The sequence below is a fragment of the Camelina sativa genome, chromosome 18, assembly GCF_030686135.1.
Source record: "Camelina sativa cultivar CO46 ecotype springtype chromosome 18, ASM3068613v1".
NCBI lineage: Eukaryota > Viridiplantae > Streptophyta > Magnoliopsida > Brassicales > Brassicaceae > Camelina > Camelina sativa.
Window position 1 is genome coordinate 23367113 of NC_141897.1, and position 19216 is coordinate 23386328.

General features: G+C 37.8%; 6 protein-coding genes and 4 non-coding genes across 10 annotated transcripts; 1 reads left to right on the top strand and 9 right to left on the bottom strand.

The window, feature by feature from the left end:
* Positions 1 to 48: 48 nt before the first annotated feature.
* LOC104762912 (uncharacterized) lies at positions 49 to 4126 on the top strand. The gene is made up of 10 exons (XM_010486319.3): positions 49 to 757; positions 1077 to 1161; positions 1575 to 1646; positions 1740 to 1865; positions 1965 to 2773; positions 2913 to 3012; positions 3102 to 3161; positions 3252 to 3338; positions 3433 to 3558; positions 3639 to 4126. The coding sequence occupies exons 1-10, from the start codon at positions 681 to 683 to the stop codon at positions 3939 to 3941; spliced, it is 1845 nt and encodes a 614-aa protein (XP_010484621.1). The 5' UTR covers positions 49 to 680; the 3' UTR covers positions 3942 to 4126.
* A 77-nt stretch (positions 4127 to 4203) lies between these two features.
* On the bottom strand, positions 4204 to 4809 carry LOC104762911 (CAP (Cysteine-rich secretory proteins, Antigen 5, and Pathogenesis-related 1 protein) superfamily protein). Its single transcript, XM_010486318.3, has one exon. The coding sequence runs from the start codon at positions 4807 to 4809 to the stop codon at positions 4255 to 4257; it is 555 nt and encodes a 184-aa protein (XP_010484620.1). The 3' UTR covers positions 4204 to 4254.
* A 929-nt stretch (positions 4810 to 5738) lies between these two features.
* On the bottom strand, positions 5739 to 7024 carry LOC104762913 (uncharacterized). The gene has a single exon (XM_010486321.2). It carries the CDS (start codon positions 6478 to 6480, stop codon positions 6010 to 6012), a length of 471 nt encoding a protein of 156 aa, XP_010484623.1. The 5' UTR covers positions 6481 to 7024; the 3' UTR covers positions 5739 to 6009.
* A 1745-nt stretch (positions 7025 to 8769) lies between these two features.
* On the bottom strand, positions 8770 to 10474 carry PSBO1 (PS II oxygen-evolving complex 1). Its single transcript, XM_010486322.2, has 3 exons — positions 10166 to 10474; positions 9527 to 9820; positions 8770 to 9447 (listed from the first exon to the last, which is right to left on the bottom strand). Exons 1-3 carry the CDS (start codon positions 10406 to 10408, stop codon positions 8986 to 8988), a joined length of 999 nt encoding a protein of 332 aa, XP_010484624.1. The 5' UTR covers positions 10409 to 10474; the 3' UTR covers positions 8770 to 8985.
* Positions 10475 to 10686: 212 nt separating this feature from the next.
* Positions 10687 to 10760, bottom strand: TRNAI-AAU (transfer RNA isoleucine (anticodon AAU)). Its single transcript has one exon. It is a non-coding gene; the product is annotated as a tRNA-Ile (tRNA).
* Positions 10761 to 11480: 720 nt separating this feature from the next.
* LOC147923193 (small nucleolar RNA Z105) lies at positions 11481 to 11550 on the bottom strand. Its single transcript, XR_015589828.1, has one exon. It is a non-coding gene; the product is annotated as a small nucleolar RNA Z105 (small nucleolar RNA).
* A 111-nt stretch (positions 11551 to 11661) lies between these two features.
* LOC147923194 (small nucleolar RNA SNOR75) lies at positions 11662 to 11750 on the bottom strand. Its single transcript, XR_015589965.1, has one exon. It is a non-coding gene; the product is annotated as a small nucleolar RNA SNOR75 (small nucleolar RNA).
* An 82-nt stretch (positions 11751 to 11832) lies between these two features.
* Positions 11833 to 11921, bottom strand: LOC147923195 (small nucleolar RNA SNOR75). The gene has a single exon (XR_015589964.1). It is a non-coding gene; the product is annotated as a small nucleolar RNA SNOR75 (small nucleolar RNA).
* A 1843-nt stretch (positions 11922 to 13764) lies between these two features.
* LOC104762915 (Phototropic-responsive NPH3 family protein) lies at positions 13765 to 16323 on the bottom strand. Its single transcript, XM_010486323.3, has 4 exons — positions 16187 to 16323; positions 16005 to 16074; positions 14593 to 15906; positions 13765 to 14494 (listed from the first exon to the last, which is right to left on the bottom strand). The coding sequence occupies exons 1-4, from the start codon at positions 16222 to 16224 to the stop codon at positions 13904 to 13906; spliced, it is 2013 nt and encodes a 670-aa protein (XP_010484625.1). The 5' UTR covers positions 16225 to 16323; the 3' UTR covers positions 13765 to 13903.
* A 1922-nt stretch (positions 16324 to 18245) lies between these two features.
* On the bottom strand, positions 18246 to 19198 carry LOC104762917 (uncharacterized). Its single transcript, XM_010486324.3, has one exon. It carries the CDS (start codon positions 19196 to 19198, stop codon positions 18317 to 18319), a length of 882 nt encoding a protein of 293 aa, XP_010484626.1. The 3' UTR covers positions 18246 to 18316.
* Positions 19199 to 19216: the final 18 nt, after the last annotated feature.

Below are 19216 nucleotides of genomic sequence, written 5' to 3' on the forward strand. Positions count from 1 at the left end.
AATGGGGTAAATATTATTTTAATACACATGAACATGTAATATATAGTTAAGATAAATTAATTTATAAAACTAGTTTGGTCACCATCCATAAGCACCACAGTAACTTTTATTTTCAAGGCAAAAAAAACACTCTTGTCTATTTCTGATTTAGACCATCTTATGTAGAAAGCTCTCTCTCTCTCTCTCTCTCTCTCTTTATTTTGGCCGATTTGGTTGAGAATTAGACGACTCGTGGGGTCGTGTACACACACATTGGTGACTAGTCTTTTGACACGAGTCGCCTCTCTTCTTTCTCACAACCATTGTTTCCATGAAACATGAAGCTAAAGCTAAAACTTTTCTTCTTCAATTGAAAACCCACCACGCTTCTTTTGTCCATTTTTAATGTTTATACTAAAAAGTTTCCTCCTTTATTACTATTGCTAAAAAAGAGATAGAGAAGATTCGCAAAGTTAAGAGTTTCCATTGGCCTCTTTCTCTCACAGTCACAGGTGAAGAAGAAGAAGATTCACTTGCCTTTTCTTCAAAAAGTCCCCAACTTTTCCCTTTAAAGTAGAAGCTTTTATTATGGGTTTCTAGCCGAACCTCTGCTACGATCTCTTGAAGCATTTACATTAACTCTTTTGGTTAAGGAGAAAAAGTCAGCTCCTTTTGTGATAGTTCTGAGACATATCGCATATATGGGATTTGGGGTAGGTGGTGGAGGTGGTAGAATGTTGGATTTGAGGATGGTCCAACATCACAAGCGTTCAAAGAGGTAAGCTGTCTACTCTCTATAGTTCGTTATTGTAACAACTACTTTTATTTGTTTTTGCCTTGTAATTTTTGTAGATTTCTCTAAATGTGTCACTGTTTGCTATTAATGGAATCCTTTGCTTGGTTGGGTTAAGGCAGAAACTGGGGATTTGAAAGAGTTATATGATTGCAAATTATCAATCAGATCTTCTCTTGTTCGTTGTTAAAAAAACGTTTAGATAATGCAAGTGTAGTTGGTGAAGATTTTAACGTTTTAAATTTTGTCTGATACAATTTGGATTTATAAGATTGATTCTTTGGCAAATGCTCTTTTTGCACAGTGCCAGCTTTCCAGAAAAGAAAAGAGGTGAGGGAGATCATAAAACCTCAAATGGTTCTCATGAAGCCTCTCAACGAATCAAGCTGGTGAGTAGGATCATCTCTTTTTTGCTTTTTTTACTTGTTAAAGTTGAGATAAAGTGTATTGGTATTTGTTAAAGAACAGCCTAAGACGCTGAGACATCATTCTTGCTCTTCTTGGATTTATCTTTATGTTTCTTTGACTAATAAGTATCTTTTTTTTTCCCCCAAGCTGCTTTTTTCTTTTGCATCTTTTTTGTGAAAAAAGCCTTTACACATATGTTTCGCTAGACTTCTTTGTATCTTTCTTATTTGTCTTTCCCTATATTACTTTTAAATGAATTTCCTTTATTCTGGTATCAAATTTGTGAGAAATTAATCTCTCTTATAAGTGGAAAGTGAGTCCAAAGCTGTTTCTATTTCTTATTAAACAACCACTTCTGTGAATCGTTTATGGATGTTTGTCTGACTTGGTTTAGGACATGGGTCGTTCAAATGAATCCAAGCGTAGTCAATATCATTCAAACACCGAAACTTCATTGAAGCAAGAGGTAATGTTTACGTTTTTCTTTTCTACTTACTTGGTCCTTTTGTTCGGTTGGTTAGTTTCAGTTACCTTATTATTCCTATGATTGGAATCACAGATTAGTCAGCTGGAGACTAGATTACAAGATCAGTTTATGGTTCGTTGTGCCTTAGAGAAGGCGTTAGGTTATCGAACAGCCTCTTCTTACATATTGAGTGAAACAAATGACATTCCCATGCCTAAGGTCAGTAGTTACTTACACTTCCCAAAACTAAATATTCTTTTCTAGAAATGAGCTTTGTGCATTATAAAGATGCGTTCTTGGTTTTTCTTTTCTCTTCAGCCAGCTACTGATTTAATCAAAGACATTGCTGTTCTGGAGATGGAGGTCATACATTTGGAACAGTATCTTCTTTCATTGTATAGAAAAGCCTTTGAACAGCAAATCACTTCTGTATCACCAAATTCAGAGAACAAGAAGCCAAAATCTCCTCCTGTAACAACCCCTAGAAGGCGTCTAGACTTTTGTGAAGATGATGATACCCCCTCAAATACAGAGCAGCCTACTAATGCTCTGCTTGGTGATAGTCAAGATCAATCACAGAAAACAAAGATTCCTGCGGCTGACCGAGACCAGGTAGACTCCAGTTTTCGCCGTAGTCACTCCCAACGTTCGGCATTTGAGAGTAGAAAAGCTTCTCCAGAAGATTCTTGGGGTAAAACCATCCGCTCTTGTCACTCCCAACCGTTGTATGTGCAGAATGGAGAAAATCTAATCAGTCTAGCTGAACATCTTGGCACCCGAATCTCGGATCATGTTCCAGAGACACCCAACAAGTTATCTGAAGGAATGGTCAAGTGTATGTCAGAAATATATTGCAAGCTTGCAGAGCCGCCATCTGTACTACATCGTGGGCTTTCATCTCCAAACTCGTCTTTATCATCGAGTGCATTTTCGCCTTCTGACCAATATGATACATCGAGCCCTGGATTCGGAAACATTTCCTCTTTTGATGTTCGGTTAGATAACTCTTTCCATGTAGAAGGAGAAAAGGACTTCAGTGGACCTTACAGCAGCATTGTTGAAGTGCTTTGCATTTACAGAGACGCCAAAAAGGCCAGTGAGGTTGAAGATCTTCTGCAAGACTTCAAGTGAGTCACTTTGAGATTTGCTTAGAGACTAAAGCTGGTCCTTTGAGACATTTAAGTTGTTACATATAGGCTAGAATTTGATTGGATGTGAATTGGGATCTATTGATGCATAATCTTGAAAATGTTTAAACTTTTGCAGATCGCTCATCAGTAGATTGGAGGAAGTAGATCCAAGGAAGTTAAAACATGAAGAGAAGCTAGCGTTCTGGATAAATGTGCACAATGCACTTGTGATGCATGTAAAGTCCTATCTTTCAAGAACCAATCTCATTTTCTCAACGTCTAGATATTTGGTTTCTTATCGAAATTACATTCAAATCTCTTTTAGGCCTTTTTAGCTTATGGGATTCCACAGAACAATGTGAAGAGAGTCCTACTGCTACTCAAGGTAACAAACATCTCTTGGAAGGAGAGAATAAACACAGTTGAACTATCATTTTCTAGATTCTGAAATTATCAAGATTTTGCATTTTTCCAGGCTGCATATAACGTTGGTGGACACACAGTTAGTGCTGAAGCGATACAAAGTACGATTCTTGGATGCAAAATGTCTCATCCTGGACAGGTACACCATAGAAATTATGAAACTTTGAAACTATTCTCTTCAAAGCACAAAAGCGTAGAAAGTGAAACATTTCTCCTTTTCATCTCTCTTTTAGTGGCTTAGACTACTGTTTGCTTCGAGGAAGTTCAAAGCAGGAGATGAAAGATTAGCTTACGCAATCGAGCATCCCGAGCCTCTCCTACATTTTGCGCTTACTTCAGGCAGCCACTCCGATCCAGCGGTACTTACCTTTGATATTATGAAACACTTAAAATCCTTTGATGCTATAGAAAAAACTGAAGTCTCTTTGTTTCAAAACAGGTTCGTGTATATACACCGAAAAAAATCCGGCAAGAGCTCGAAACGTCGAAAGAAGAGTACATAAGAATGAACTTAAGCATACGAAAGCAGAGAATCCTATTGCCAAAGCTGGTGGAGACGTTTGCAAAAGACTCCGGTTTATGTCCTGCGGGTTTGACAGAGATGGTTAACCGGAGTATACCGGAGTCTTCAAGAAAGTGTCTAAAGAGATGTCAATCTGGTAGTAAATCACGCAAACCAATTGATTGGATCCCTCACAGCTTTACATATAGATATCTTATTCTTAGAGAAGCTGCCAAATGAAATCATTCCCAGTGTAAATATATGGATAAGATATCGCTGTCTATGAATGCCCACTCCCACTATCTGATTATGATAATGTTGGTTCTGTCTCTCTGATATGGAAGTAGAGCGATGATTGGATCTTGTCTCCTCACAGTTACTTGGCATTTTCAATTATTAATATTGTAATACACATCTTAACATCATCAGTCAGATCATAGCACATTATTCGATTTTTATATAATTCCAAAAACTGAAACTGGCAAAAAAAAAAAAAAAAAACTAAAAAAATTTAACTATTTTTATTAATCCAAGCTTATAAATCAAATTGTGCTTAATAAGGCTTTTGGCCAATTATATTCCCCGGAGGGTTGTAAAAACAAATGGTCAAAATCGTTGACTCTTTAGTACACGTGGCTTGAGCACAGCCGAGCTCTTTAGAGTTTCTCCACACGACTTGTTTATAGACCCCGCACGTGTGGTTTGCAGCACACGCGTCTGACTTGTAATTGTAGAAAGGTTTCTCCTTCACCCAAGTCTCCACCGCAAGAGACGGTGTCACGGCCAAACCCTTTGCCCAGAGCTGGTTCGCGCCGTATTTCCCAGGGTTAAGACTCGCGAACTCACACTTCTTCTGGTTCCTCTGGTAACGAGCCAACCTATTCGCCGCAGCTTCCAGCGTCGGGCTCCAAACTAGAGGCGGAACACCGACCGTGGCTCTCGCCTTGTTGTGCGCATCGGTGAAGTCTTTAGCCGCCGCTGAGATTGCCGGAGGTGGAGGAGTAGTAAGAGGAACGGTTTGTTCTGGTTTCAGTATAGCCGCTCGGGAGACGGCTGTGACGGAGATGGCAAGAAGTGCCACGAGGATGATGTGATGGGTTAAAGCCATTCTTGGTTTATTCGCAACCTGGAAAAGATCAGTATTCAGTTTATTATATAGTCACGAATGTTATATAAAGAAATGTAATTAAAAGTACTATATGTTAAAGAGGAGATAATTAGAGATGTATAATGGAGAAAATATATGGGATTAGTGGAAGGAGACAAGATAATAATAATAATAGGAAGAGAGAGGATCATGGCATGTGAATGGCTTGATTGATCGACTCAAGTTGTCTGTGTTGCATGTGACAGACAGATACCCAACTTTATTTAATTTCTTTGTGTTTTTGTTACTTTCAGGCCCATTAATGCTTATAGGGCCAATCTGGGTCCAGTCCTCTTTGCCTCAATTTTTTTTTTTTTTTTTTGCCAAACTATACACATTTTAATTATTGTTGTTGTTCAACATCTAATCAAAGAATATCCTCCAATCATGGCTTTGATATTTCCATGACTGTTTCGTTTGTAACTTTGTATTATTGTGTTTTTTTTTTTTTTTTATGTGGTGCAGATGCAACCCCCAAAGACAAAATTTAAGAAAAATAAAACAAGATTTTCATTTTTAGTGGTGGCAACAAATAATTTGAAATGTAGTTGTCTTTATAGTTTTTTACTCGGTCGTTTTTGTTGTTGTCACATTGTAGTGTTTTGTGTGTTATGTAGTCCCGGATGCAAAAATATGTGATAAAAAAAAAAATGCAGAAGAGAAGTAAGAATGGACCATAACAACTACATCATCAAATTCAAAGCATATCTTTATCATTAACTAATCCTTATCTTGTTTCTTAGAAAAAAAACAAACAATTCGTTCAGTCTGGTACTCAGTTTTCGGTTTGGATATTTTCCTTTAACCAAAACTAGGTTAAATCGCGACGGACCGATTTGCCGGTTGTTAATTAGAGAGAGATTCACGAACATTGATGAGAAGAGTAACCATTACGCATGAAAGGATTCATATATATATATACATATGAAATTGCATTGTCATTATTAAGATAGGAATCACATCAATGGAATCTATATCATCCTCGATCGTGCCCATTTCTCAATTTTTATGCAATAAAAAAAAAAGGATCTATTTAATTGGATAAATTGTTTTTCTCCAAAAAAAAAAAAGTCAAACATGCCTAATTACAGTTTATACGTCTTGGTCGAATTATTTTTTCCTCAAAATAACTAAAATTTGACCATAGCTAGCTAGTTGCAGCTACTCGGCGATGGTGGTCAAGTTAGCCGTAAATCGCCTCTTCCCTTTGCCACAACCTCTTCCACCACCACCGTTCGTCTTCACTCCGGCGATATTTTTCTTTTGGTAAGTTTTTTCCGAAACCGATGCATCTCCGTCGCCGGAAACCCAACCGACTCCGCCGCTTTTGGTTAAAGCTGAACTAGCTTTAACAGCTAAGGCCGCCATTTCCTCCGCTTTTAACGGATGATTGAGCCACGTCAGAGGTAAGACGAAGTAAAGCTGTCCTGATCGGAGCTCCTCGTTGCCGGCTACAGCTGAAACGGCGTCGTCGAAATCCATTTCGTCTGAGTTACAGACGAAACACGTAGGGTTCTTCTGCAGAATCTGCCAAACTTTGACCGTAGTTGAGAACTCTTGTAAAGTACCGTCCAGCAATATAAGCTTCGCTGAATCGCTCCTTGAAGATTCATGTGAAACGCAAGCTCCCATTTTTTTCACTTAGTATTGGAAAACGTTTGTTAACTCTCTGGATACTTCTTTGTACTCTTGAGTGTAAGTTTATTAGTGTTGTGTGTTGTGATTGTGAATATGAAAGAGACTACCTTGTGACGAGTTTATATATTATACGAAAGAAGAAGAAGACAACATCGAGAATCTAAGTCCACGTTGGATGTGTCGTGTAGTGATAACAACTAAACATAACAGCTCACGCTGGATTATTGTCTTGTCAAAACGGACCCATAGCGTGAAGGGGGTATAACGGGAAATGAGGAGAGAGAACGTGGCGAAGAATGAGAGAGGAAGGAGCATAGGTGGTGAAGGAGGAAGGGACCACGTGGCAGACAGATGCAGGACCGGCAAGCAGACAAGATTGAGTTGGCCGGAGGTTTAGCGTCACCGGTGGGTTAGATCTCACGTGAAGACAATAGGGACTACTCTGACTCTGGCCATGCATGTGTGATTAGATTCTTTTTTTTTTTGGACCCTTTTGGTAGATACAAGAGTCACCTACCTTCATTTTTTTATTATTACTTTTTTTCTTCTCTTCTTCTTCTTGATTTTGCATGAATGTGGCATTTATGAAAACCTCCAACATTATTGAAATCCTATATCTTTTATGTTGAATTTGGACGATATGCGAAAAGCTGTAAAGAATTTAAGTTTGTATTTGTGTTTACGATATTATATTTGCTTACTTTAATGATCTCATTCACATTCAGGTCGATTTAGTTGAAGAGTATCGTCTTTCTTTTTGTGTTAAAGTGGACTTATCACACTTTTAAAATATATCATTTGCTCTATTATTAAAGTTTCTTAAGTATACTTATATAAGTAAAAAATATATTTTTATTTTTTAGTCGACAATTAAATATCTAATTTCCTTACCAGCTTTATACTTTCTGAATATAGAATAGCTCAAATTAAACAATTAATTTACACACCCACTCAGAGAAGAAATATCTTTTCACTTTCTTTCTTTTGTTTGTTTGTTTGCTTCCTTAGGTTTTTGTTGGATTTAAATCACCCACGTCTCCACCTATGTCTAATTTATGAATGCATGTCAATTTTTAACTATTTAAACTTTTGTCCGATATTGAATAGCTTTATATACGTCTAAAACTTGTCCCAAGTTCCTATAACCATTTTGATTTGATAATTAAATAATGGTTCGTCAGTAGGTCTTGTGGATATTAATTTGCCACGGTAATGACGAATGGGCATAAGGCCAACAATAGTTATTCTATGAGGTGAAACTAGGCAATAATACAATTTTGCTTACGATTGACCCATTTCTATCACGAGGCATATGTTTGTTGCTATTTGAAATTATATTTTTTTTGGTGATTCATTTTAAAGTTCTTTGTCACTTGTCTTAATATTCTTTTTAATGAAACTGATCGTTTCTCTTTTAATTAAACTCTTCAAAACAATATACTCTCCCGTAGTGATATATTTTGGATTACGAACATGTGATTAGGTGGCACTAACGTTAACACACGCTTATACACAATCAACTGTTACAAGAATCTATAAAATTTTGGCCGACTGAATGTAAAGATTTGTAGTATACATTGCGATGAAATTGATCTCTCTAATATATATAAAATAGAATTATGTCCCCAGGAAGATAAAAAAATCAAACTAATTATGTATACTACAAATACCATTGGTTTAATTAATTAATCATTTGATACTTAAGAGAGAATCTGTCTGTGATCTGCAGTTGTTATGTGCTGTGTCCCACGCCAACGTAATTGTCTGTGTTCATTCATGTTTCGAGATGTATAAGACAAAACACAGACAAATCTATTTAATACTAATTTATAAGTTAAACACTGTGTTTTGTTTAATAGATTCACACCCCATGCACAATAAATACAGCGTAATGATCAAGATGATTAGACTAAATTATTTTCAAGAAATAAAATCATTATATTTCCATATTCGCCACTGGATGCATATAACTAATTTAAATATACAACAGAAGTGCCATTACATATTTGTTTATTATCGAATGGAGTTCTATATATAAACTGAAATTTTGAATTTGACTATCAACAAGAAAGCCCATCAGGTTAAGGACTGATGATAAGTGATAACATGTTTTAAGGCCCAAACATTATACAATGTAGACTGTATCAACAAACGTACCAGATTTTTTGTTCATGAACATTTTGACTTGGTTCGAATTAGACTGAATTTTGTTACAGATTATATGTACCAATCTACATATGTACAACAAAATCGGTTTGGTTTAAGTTCGTATTCCTAACCAAATTTGTTTGCAACGAACAATTTATGCTATTACAGTTTTTCTCATCATAAACCATAAGGTTACAATTGGTACTGTTTTGACGAGAACGGACATGGATATACAGAAAATTCAAGATCTTACGCATGTGCATTTTTTTATGAAAGAGATAAAGGAAGAAAGCATCAAATGATGTTGTCATTATCCATCAAACACAATCAACAGAAATATAATAACATGTATCACTCAAGTTGACCATACCACACTCCTTGGATCTTCACATCCTTTGGTACCTTAGCACCCAAGTCAGTATCCGACGGCTGTAGACTCTCGAACACTCCGATCACCTCTCCTGTCTCCGGCTTGCTCTTTGTCACTTTCAAAGTGATCTCTCCCACAGAAGCTGCCGTGTTCTTCACGTTCTCCTTTACAAGCTCCTCCTCGTCTCCCCTGCCTCCAGCTGGCAATGCCACTGCGTTGTCATATCCTGTGGATCCACCACGACCCTTTGGGTCCAAGAAAGAAGAGCCACGGTACGATGGAACCAAGAATTTTCCGGTGAAGTTGTCTGGTTTGCCTGAGGCGTCAAGCTGTTTTACTGTGAAGAGGAATGGCACACGCTCGCCTCCTGGAAGCTGAACAGTGACTGCGGCGTAGTCGATTCCATCTTCTTCCTTGAAGTTGACGCTTCCGTCTGAAGCAACCTGCTCAAAACAAATTAATCAAATCACAAACCGTAACCCTAATCACAAACAGTTTCTTGCAGTAGAAGCGAAATCCAACCTCGAAGGGTCCTTCGATCTCGTCAAGGGTGTAGGTGAGACGGGTCATGAGCTTGGTGTTCTGGAACTCAGGAGGAGCGTTCTTGCTTACACTCTCTGCCTTGACAGTGAATGAAGTAGGCTCGAAGCAGAACTTCTTGCCAGCGTACTTTCCGGGCTTGATTGAGAATGTCTCAGAGCCACCGTCAATAGTTGGGCACTGGTTAGCTGTTCCAGTTCCTTTGACTTCCATGTATGTCTTGCTCTGAATCTCATCGTAGGTCAGTCTCTTCGGAGCTCCCTCTGCACTAGCTCCCTTTCATTACACGAGAAACAAACCACTTTAATTCAACTGATCCATCCAACAAGACTGAATCGAAGATTACAAGAACTGGAATATATTACGCTAATCCTAATACGTTATTGGTTTAGGTGGTTCCGCTATGTTTTCAGTTCAATACAAACCAATGTATTTGTATCGCATGTGAGATGACTTCGAATAATGCAAAATTGCAAATCAGAATTATGCTATCACATATAAAAGCAAAAAAATAAAAACTCTTGTTCTCTGTTTCTTGATTAATCTATAGTTCATAATAATGATCTTTATCGAAGACGAAACTGTGAGAGAGTAGATGTGTAGGCGATTAAAGAAAGTTACCGAGACAACGAGAGCAGAGGTGGCAAGAGCGAATCCGGCGATTTTGACAGCGTCGGAGCATTTTCCGGCGAAGTCCTTGAAGTCAGATTGGAAGGAGCAAGTGAGGCGAGCAGAAGAAGTTTCTAGCCCGAAAGACTTGCCGACGGTCTGAGTCGACCGGAGGTGAGCACTGCCGCGAGAAGGAGCGGTGGAGATCTTCGCCGACTGGAGGAACGTGGCGGCGGATTGGAGAGAGGCAGCCATGGCCACAAAGTGTCTCAGATGGTTTCGAGTTTTTTGTGTGTGTGTGTGTGTGTGTGATCCAAAGCTGAGAGAGCCAAGTAAAGACTAAAGAGTAATAATCAAAACGCTTAGATAAGATTGGGATAAGGCGAGGATTTTGATTGGTTTGTTTCGTGAGAATCGGAATGTCTGGTTTTATTTGTTGCCACGTGTCGGAATCTGAAGTGGAGATATGGATACTGTCTCAGTCAGGGATGCTGACATGTAATATAACATAATGGTTGTGAAAAATAAAAAAATGGCCCATGCAGGTTTCGAACCTGCGACCTTCGCGTTATTAGCACGACGCTCTAACCAACTGAGCTAATGGGCCATTGATGCACATTCACTCGAGTACTTTAATTTTTCTCGAACATGTTTTACTTTTGAAGGCTTTCAAAGGAGGGGTACATGTGATTTAAATGGCTCAGCCCACTAGTTTTTTTGTGTCCACAGTCCACGCCAGTTGATCTTCAACATATTATACAGTTGACGTTTGGTCCTCAATACTCATAGGCTAATATTTAACTATTTAAGGATCCTTCGATTAGAGTCTGAATCAGAATTATGAGAATCCAAGCTTCAGGAATGCAGAGTGTCATCCTAATATCAACATTGGTCACAGTCTGCTTTCAACATTGGTTTATTATTAAGAACCAAGTTATCATAGCATAAACCAGAACCAGACTTGGTTATAAATAATTCTAGTGGGTTGGGTTCACAAGTTTTAGTGCTGTTGATGCATATAGTCGTGTGTTTCTTCATTAATGTTACAATGTCATATTGGTCAATACGAGAATAATTACAGTTGTTAACAAGTTTTAGTGCTGTTGATACGTATTATTCGTGTGTTTCTTAATCTTTGTTACATTGTCATATGAGAAGTACTGGTCCATTAGTTCTGATTTGGTCCTGACTGGTTAACTTTAAAGTAGATGTATTCTTCCTTAGCGTCGTCGTCTTCAAAGTAGAATCGGAATTACTACTGAAAACGAATATATAAACTTGAAAAATAAAAAGAAGAGAGAGAGAGAGAGAGAGAGAGACAAGGCACTCAGAATGAGTAGGAGGTATATATTCATCAATAGATATCAGATGACAATAAACAATCCTCATCATGCCTTCCACCTTCTTCTTCTTCTTCAATCAACTTTTTTTTTTTTTTAATTAGGTGTAAACAGATAGTGGTAAGAAATCGATCAATTGAGAGTAAAAAAAAAAAAAAAAGAAGGGATTCCTCTCAGACAAATGCCTCGATTGTCCCCATGATTTATATGAATGGATTTCATCGGACTCGTCATCTATTGTTTCTTCATCACTGAGAAACCCCTCTTTCTATTTTTTTCCTAAACCTAAAAAACTGAGATCTAACTAATAACAAATACTACGAACGAATAAAAAGCAAATCCTCTCAGACAAATGCCTCGTTTGTCCCCACGATTTTAATGAATGGATTTCATCGGACTCGTCATCTATTGTTTCTTCATCACTGAGAATTTTCTTTTCAATCAAAAAAACAATTGCATAATTTTAAAACCAAATCTAGTAGCCAAAACCGATTAGGAAGAAATTAAAAACGTTAACAAGTCAAGAAGAAGAGACGGAACTCTAGGAAAATTAGCAGAGAGAGTTTTAAGCTTTTTTTTTTTTTTAACTCGGAACACGAATTGTACTAATTGCGTATTAGCTTTGGCGGAAGCCGATCAATTTTATAGCAAACAAAGAAAAAAAAAACACAAGTAGGGTTTTTACTAAAAACGACATGAAGTCCTACTCTCGATGATTCTGAACAGCGCGTAGTCTTCAGCTGCTTTCCATTCAAAACGGCGTGCATTCCACATGGATATGCGTTAAACGGGGAGGAGTCCCTAAATTTTAAACAATCTCTCTTGAACTGAGCAATTTGCTAACCTCACCGACTTTGAAACCCATACTTACGGCCCAGTTTTAGATAGACAGTGTGCTTCTTGTTTTGAGTTGGTACTAATCAGGAGGATTTGAAAAATACAATTTTTTTTTCTTTTAAATAATATTCTCTTTAATCTATAAAAAGAAAAAAACTAATTTTTAACACAAAAACACACACTAAATTAATCAGACACATAAACACACAAAAACCAAAATAACAGTAGATCCAAATAAAACAAGTCTCCAGAAACACATATTCAGTTTGTTTTTATTTAACGTCAAAAATTAATGATTGTCGGATTGAATGATCAGTAGACATATGAACACACAAACACATCCTAAATTAATCGACACATGAACACACAAGAAACAAAATAACACTAGATCCAAGTAAAAATAAGTCTCGAGAAACACACATTCAATTTGGTTTTATTTAACGTCAATTATTGATTGTAGGATTGAATGATCAGCAGCTGTTGGATTATGGCTAAGATCTAGATGAGCTCTTTATTGGGCTTTCATCAAACAAATAAATACTCATAAAAAGTTATTTCTAACAATTTCTATTATAATAATAATGTTTTGATATTATCAACTTTGTAATCTTGATTTGGACAAATGATATGCATAATACAAGGATAGTTTTGTACAAAATATGTTTGAGTTATGCATATTAAAGAGTTTTTATGCATTATCTTTTAAAAATGACATTAATCAATTTGAGATAGTTTTCTACAAAATTATGATGTTTTGGAACTCAAGCACAACACTAGTCGAAGATGCATTATAATGTACATCATAAATGAATTTAATGAATGAATGAATAAATGATTTCAAATAAGTTCAAAAGACTTGGTTTTGTATGAATTGTCAAATGTTGAAGAAAAAACTTCATTATCGAATATGATAGACTTATAAATGATGCATATTAACAAGATTTAGCTTATTCATATTTGTATAATATCAAAATAATACTATTACATAATTTAGACTGTTTAAATTTGTATATTCCAATAGTCTCCAAATTACTTAATGAGAATCAGAAATTTTTTTTTTGGTTGTGGTGTATGTGTTATATACTGATTTTTAAAAAAATATATTTCTTCTGATTAACATTTTTATTTCAGTAAGAAGGTGGCAAAAAGCAAGGTAGAAAGTAAATGTTATTTTAAATTAACACATTTTCCAGTGAGTTAGTTTGTCGAATTTGGATAAGACTATCATCATTGGTCATATTATGGATATCTTAAGTAAATTTTTAAATATAAATTTTAGACATTAGAGACGTCTATACTCTAATACTTACTAAATTATAGAGACAGAGCTTTGGGCCTTGGGCTTGCCAAATTACTATTTTCGAATTTATTTCCGTTATCAAAAGGTACGACGAAACTAGTCAAAACGGTTGTGTAGAGACAGAGCAATGCATATTGGCATAGCAAGAAGGATTTAATTAAAAAAAATTAAAAAATAAAAAACTAAAAATCCAAGAATCACAATAATATGCTTTATGATTCTCATAACTAAAAAAAAAAATTTTATTTAATCAATTCGAAAACTCAATTCAATTCAAGAACGTCGTGATCTATGATTAACCATCGTCGCCTCTTGTGAATCGCAGACCTGTGTCTTGAATTTACAACCCAATTTCTTCGTAATCGACCAACTTCTCGGCCGATCAGTCGTCGCCGTCGCCGGTGATGAACCTCCTTCTTTATCAATCTTAGCAATCACTTTCTTCATGTTGGAACACTCTCTCTCTAACCGGTGAACACGCGTCCTCATCGTATCCATATCCAAGCGAAGTACCTGATTCTCTCTCACCGTCTTCTTCCGTTTCCCCGCGTCCACCACCTGTCGTTCTCCTCCTCTCCTTTCATCGCCTTCCTCTTCTTCCGTTACTGTTTCGGTCGTTATCGCTAGATTCCTTACTCCTGACGGTCTCGGCTCCGTTGACGGTGACGGCGATTGTGCCGCTAGTAACGTCCCGGCGATCGCGTGCCGGAGCTGTAACTGCTCGAAGAAGAGGACTTGTACGACGGCTCTCAGCGGAAGCCGCTCGTTTTGCGCGGCGTGTGTGCATGCTTCGAGAGTCAGTTTTTGACAATCCATCACGCCGCATATCTTCTCCCTCTCTGCTTCCGATACCCATGGATGCGCCTATTATATGAGATTCCACATAAATTAAATTTTAATATAAAAATCAGATCCAATAATTCTCAGATCTCCTCCGAGATGAATGTAGTTAAGTAGATCACCTTTAGATAAACGTCGACAGCTCTGTAAAGACCGTCATCGTAGAGACGAGCTTGATCTGGGAGTGAGATGGCTAGATTGTAGAATTTATCCGATTTCAGTTTCGCATCCGATGCTATCTCCGCGAGAAATCCATCCATTAGTTTCCCGACGAGCATCACCGACGGAGATCGTCCATCAGCTTCGACTATGGCGGAGTTCGATTGCTCCAAGGTGTCGAGAAAGTGGCCTAAGATCCTCTCTACCAAATCGACGTCGTATAATGTCTCGTTGAGGTACGAGTAACTCGGAACGAGCAAATCGTCGAGCGTGGCTCGTTCTAGCTGCGATCCGATCTTTCTCTCAAGGAGATGACGGCAAGTCTCGGAGGCGTTGAGGATGATGGCTGTTCGTAGTAAGCCGAAGAGGAATCTAGTGGTTGAAGAGATTGAGCTTTTATCTAATGGAAGATTAGAGGTTATCGTCTCTAGTATCTCTCTCTGTTCATTCTCTGAAGACACTGCTGTTGTTGAAGATGACGATGGCGGTTTCCGGTTAGAACGTAAGATTCCGGGAATGTGCTTCTTAGCGTAACAAATCAAACAGCTCTCTACGATGTCTGAGCTCAGATCTCCTGATCTCATTGATAGGATCACAGTTCTGAAGATCGGAAGGCTCAGTTGCGCCAGATCTTCAAACCACAGCTCCATACTCGAATCTCTACTCTGTTTCTTTCGAGTTTTCCCCGCGCCGCCGGGGATAAGTTGTAGATCGGTGCCGCCGTCGTTTACAGGCCATCCGAAAAGAGAGGGATCAGCTGAGGAAGCTCTGGAGATGATGGACGCTATGCACTGTTCAGTTATACCAAGCGATCCGGCTAAAGATGAGACTAACTCGCACGCTTTGAGAGCTTGGATGGATTCTCGCAAGCTCTTGTAGACGGAATGAGAGAGAAACCTCTCGGTTTTGGAAATCAGGTTATCAGGTGAATACTCTTCCGTCATTTCAAGGTGTTGGGCGGCGCAACGAAGTGGTACAACAGTGGAAGCAGAGAGGTCCATCTTGACGCCGTAGCAGAACTTTGCCACCATCTCGAAGCTCTCTGAACTCCCGGGAAAGTCCTCGAGCTTTATGTGGGGATAACCATTATCTTCCTCCATCTCTATCTCTTGCTCTTCTTCTACTACTACTTGTTCATCCTCGATCTCGTGGCCTTTACCTTTCATGTCAGTATCTTCTACTTTAGGGTCGGTGACAGTTAGGGCCATGGGACAAGATCTAGTCTCTTGCTCTGTAATCAACCTGTGAAGTTTTCTGCTCTTTGACATGAGAGGAAACTGTGGAAAGCAACGAAAAACAAAATGAGCTGAGAAAAGGCGAAGAAGAAGACAAATCTCTCAGAGGCAGAGGTGTTTAGTATATAATGAACAAGAACCTTATGGAGATGGAACGTCATGTCATCAACTTCGATTTCAATGTCGCTAGGTAACCCAGTCGTACAAAACCTGCATCATCATAAGGGAAAACAAAGAAATTTCTCTATAAGGCATATATTATAAATTTAGAATACTAGTAAATAATTTATTTAGTAGAATCAGTGTTAGCTAAGCTATTCACCATGCTTGACCCTTGGAGCTAGATTTCTCAGACGCCATTAATGGGAGGAGACAGCGGTGAGGAAAAGAAAGCTCTGATCACTTACTGAGACAGAAGAAACCAAAGAGCCAATCTCTTTCTAAAGAAGGAATATGGAGAGAACAAGAGGGGGTAAAGGAGAGGGTTGGAATCCTAAATCATGAGAAAGAGACACTTTAAAAAATAAAAATAAAAACATTATTCGGATTTCGAAAAAGGGGATCTCGTTTTTGATCCATCTTTTTATTTTTATTTTCTTTTCTCTTTTTTTTTTTTTATAAAATTATAATCTTTAGTTGGAGAACAGCAAGAATCTCAACTACTACTACTCTAGAGACGACACATTTTCAGATAAAATTACGCGTTGGGAGTAGCAAAATCCCCACTCATTTGTTAATCATTTTAGTAATTCTTAATCTAGTTTTTCTTTTAAACACCCCCTCTCGTTTTTGCTTTCTTTCTTCGGTTTCCTTTTTACAATTTCTTTGCTTATGTGAAATGCACTATTTCAATTATATTCGCATGTGATTGACCTTTATAAATTTAAAAAAAGATTGAGAAATCATGAAAATTAGGCATGGAAGGACGAGGAGCTGCTTTTGTTTAAAGAAATTAAGTGGAAGACATAATATTATTTAGATTATTTTTTCGGTTATTATTAATAATGTCTCACCTAATTCTGAAAATTTGGGAAAATTGACGTTTAGAGAGCCCATGTGGAATGCAAGTGAAGACATTATTTTTTTTTTTTTTTTTTTTGTTTTCTACAAATAAGTTGTTGTATATATGAAATTTATTGCAATTTTTTTTACAGATGTAAAGTGAGAAGCAAGAAGAGAAAAAGAAAAAGTAGTATATGTGCAACTTTCAATGCATTGATTTGTTCATCCACAGTCTCAAAACCAACACAACAAATAAATCCCACCTTTTGAAATTTTGAATATGGAAGCAAACATTACGGTTGCTCGTGTTTATTAATTAGTATATCTGTTTGTAGACCCCTCTTTTTTTAATTGATTGTTTCAAACATTTCCTTTCATGTTTTTTAATGCCCATCATGTTCATCTATTCATCTCATACTACACATTACAAACCTTCCTTTTTTACCTATAGGATTAGGTTTACTGAAGATGTAAGATACGTACGTCTATTAGTATGTTTTCTCAGTATGGTAGTTTCAATTATTTGCCTTTTTTTAATTTATGAAAGAATATCAAAGCAAAGTATATACTTATTCCAAAACATTCTTTTGGCCTTTAGTATTTTTTTCCTCAAAAATCATAATGTGTATTCTAGATCTTTTTAAGCATGGATGCAATATCTTGGACTTCATCCATTAATAGCACTAGACAACAATAAGAAAGAAACAATCAAAGTAAGAAGAGTAGACTTTGCCAATAGAAACTTTACAAGGTGTCACTCATTTTTCTTTCTTCTCTTTTGCTTTTATCTTATTCCTTATGATCTCACGTGTTGGAAGAAAAAATCATCTGATGGATGTTGCCTAATTATCTATAAAGTTAGTTACGAAGACTAAACATTGGTTGGTCGATGGTCGTTTCATACTCACCTCAGTGACCTCACACATCGTCTCGTCCACTTCAAACTTTCACACCATCAAACACAAGTTAACATATACCGATATAACGTACGTTAGTTTTTTCGCAATTGTCTAATGCTTATGTCAATATTTACAAAAACGAACATCAATCACACAAAGATTATAATCTTTCTGTGTTTGAGTATCCTTAATTGACTGACATACACTACATCACAAACTAAACTACTAGTATAGTAGGAGTAGCTCTGTAAATTGATATACAATAAACGGTCAACAAAATATTTAATTTGACAACAAACTCCAAAAGAAGCCAACATTAACGTCAGAATAAAAAATCTATGGGTACGAAAGTTTCCCTTCTTCAGAGGCTGCTTACTTTATATTTTTCTTTTGGACTATACGTAGACTCCGAAGAGCCTTAAATACTTTTCCTTTTCCATGAACTCTCACTCATACGTAATTTAATAACCACTTGATGAATTGACAAACATTTTTTGGGAAGTTTTTATTAAGGAAATTAACGGATCCAGATAATATGCAACTGCTGCATGTTAACATGAAACAAGCCGACCATTTTGATTTGGCTGTTTTGTGGCAAAACGGTAAACCACAACACCGATTCTAGAACCTTGTTGAACAACATCAGAGTGTATAACTTCGACATGGAAGAGCTTTCGAGCTTTCTTGAAGAAGACAGATTCTTTCTTCCATCTTCTTAGATGAGCCATCAGAAATATTAGCTTCTTCCCCTCTAGCTGCATCGCGGCCATCATCAAACGCAGCGTTTCGAGGAGAGGCTCGTAGAGATGGTCGTGGTACACCACGTCCGAGGCAAGAATCAAGTCAACGTTCCGACCTAGAACCTCCACGTCATCAGCTTCTCCCCATCTGAGTGGCTCCACGTGGACTTCCCCCCCGAACCTCGCCACAACTTCAGCGTTCGCTTCGGCGTTGAAATTGAGATTGTCCAAGACGTGTGGGAGATCCGTCACCGTGACGTTAGCAGAGAGAGTGACTGCCGCAGCGATTCCGACGGCGCCGGTTCCAGATCCGAGCTCGAGTATGTTCAATGGAGATGATTTCGTTAGCGACGAGAGTGTGGCGGTGAGTGGGCTGCTGCTAGGGTCACGTCGGTAGTTATCAAGCAGCGTTACGAAGGTAGAAGCGGCTGGCCAGAGCTGGAAGGAGAGACCCTGTGACGTCAGCTGACGAATCACGACCGTTGACTCGATTGACCGGATGTTGTACTCCTGGAGCTCCGGTGCACCGTCACGCAGATGAGCAGGAGATAAACTCTCATTGTCGATACCGTTCTCGCCTATGAGGAGCATTTTGGCTTCGTCTATGTCGTTTTCCTCGTCGTCGTCTTGGAGAGGAAGAGACATCATTTTTTTTTCTTTGCGGCGCCGTCGCTCCCTTTGTTCACTTTCCATATTCGTTGTGTAGGGCAC

Excerpts from the sequence above, each read along its gene's own strand:
- LOC104762912 (XM_010486319.3), top strand. The coding sequence starts at position 681 with ATGGGATTTGGGGTAGGTGGTGGAGGTGGTAGAATGTTGGATTTGAGG. Across the intron at positions 1,647-1,739 it reads AAACTTCATTGAAGCAAGAG|ATTAGTCAGCTGGAGACTAG; the intron begins GTAATGTTTACG and ends TTGGAATCACAG. Across the intron at positions 1,866-1,964 it reads ATGACATTCCCATGCCTAAG|CCAGCTACTGATTTAATCAA; the intron begins GTCAGTAGTTAC and ends TTTTCTCTTCAG.
- LOC104762911 (XM_010486318.3), bottom strand. The coding sequence starts at position 4,809 with ATGGCTTTAACCCATCACATCATCCTCGTGGCACTTCTTGCCATCTCC.
- LOC104762913 (XM_010486321.2), bottom strand. The coding sequence starts at position 6,480 with ATGGGAGCTTGCGTTTCACATGAATCTTCAAGGAGCGATTCAGCGAAG.
- PSBO1 (XM_010486322.2), bottom strand. The coding sequence starts at position 10,408 with ATGGCTGCCTCTCTCCAATCCGCCGCCACGTTCCTCCAGTCGGCGAAG. Across the intron at positions 9,821-10,165 it reads CCTCTGCTCTCGTTGTCTCG|GGAGCTAGTGCAGAGGGAGC; the intron begins GTAACTTTCTTT and ends GTGTAATGAAAG. Across the intron at positions 9,448-9,526 it reads AGATCGAAGGACCCTTCGAG|GTTGCTTCAGACGGAAGCGT; the intron begins GTTGGATTTCGC and ends TGTTTTGAGCAG.
- LOC104762915 (XM_010486323.3), bottom strand. The coding sequence starts at position 16,224 with ATGGCGTCTGAGAAATCTAGCTCCAAGGGTCAAGCATG. Across the intron at positions 16,075-16,186 it reads AGCTCCAAGGGTCAAGCATG|GTTTTGTACGACTGGGTTAC; the intron begins GTGAATAGCTTA and ends ATGATGATGCAG. Across the intron at positions 15,907-16,004 it reads TGACGTTCCATCTCCATAAG|TTTCCTCTCATGTCAAAGAG; the intron begins GTTCTTGTTCAT and ends TGCTTTCCACAG.
- LOC104762917 (XM_010486324.3), bottom strand. The coding sequence starts at position 19,198 with ATGGAAAGTGAACAAAGGGAGCGACGGCGCCGCAAAGAAAAAAAAATG.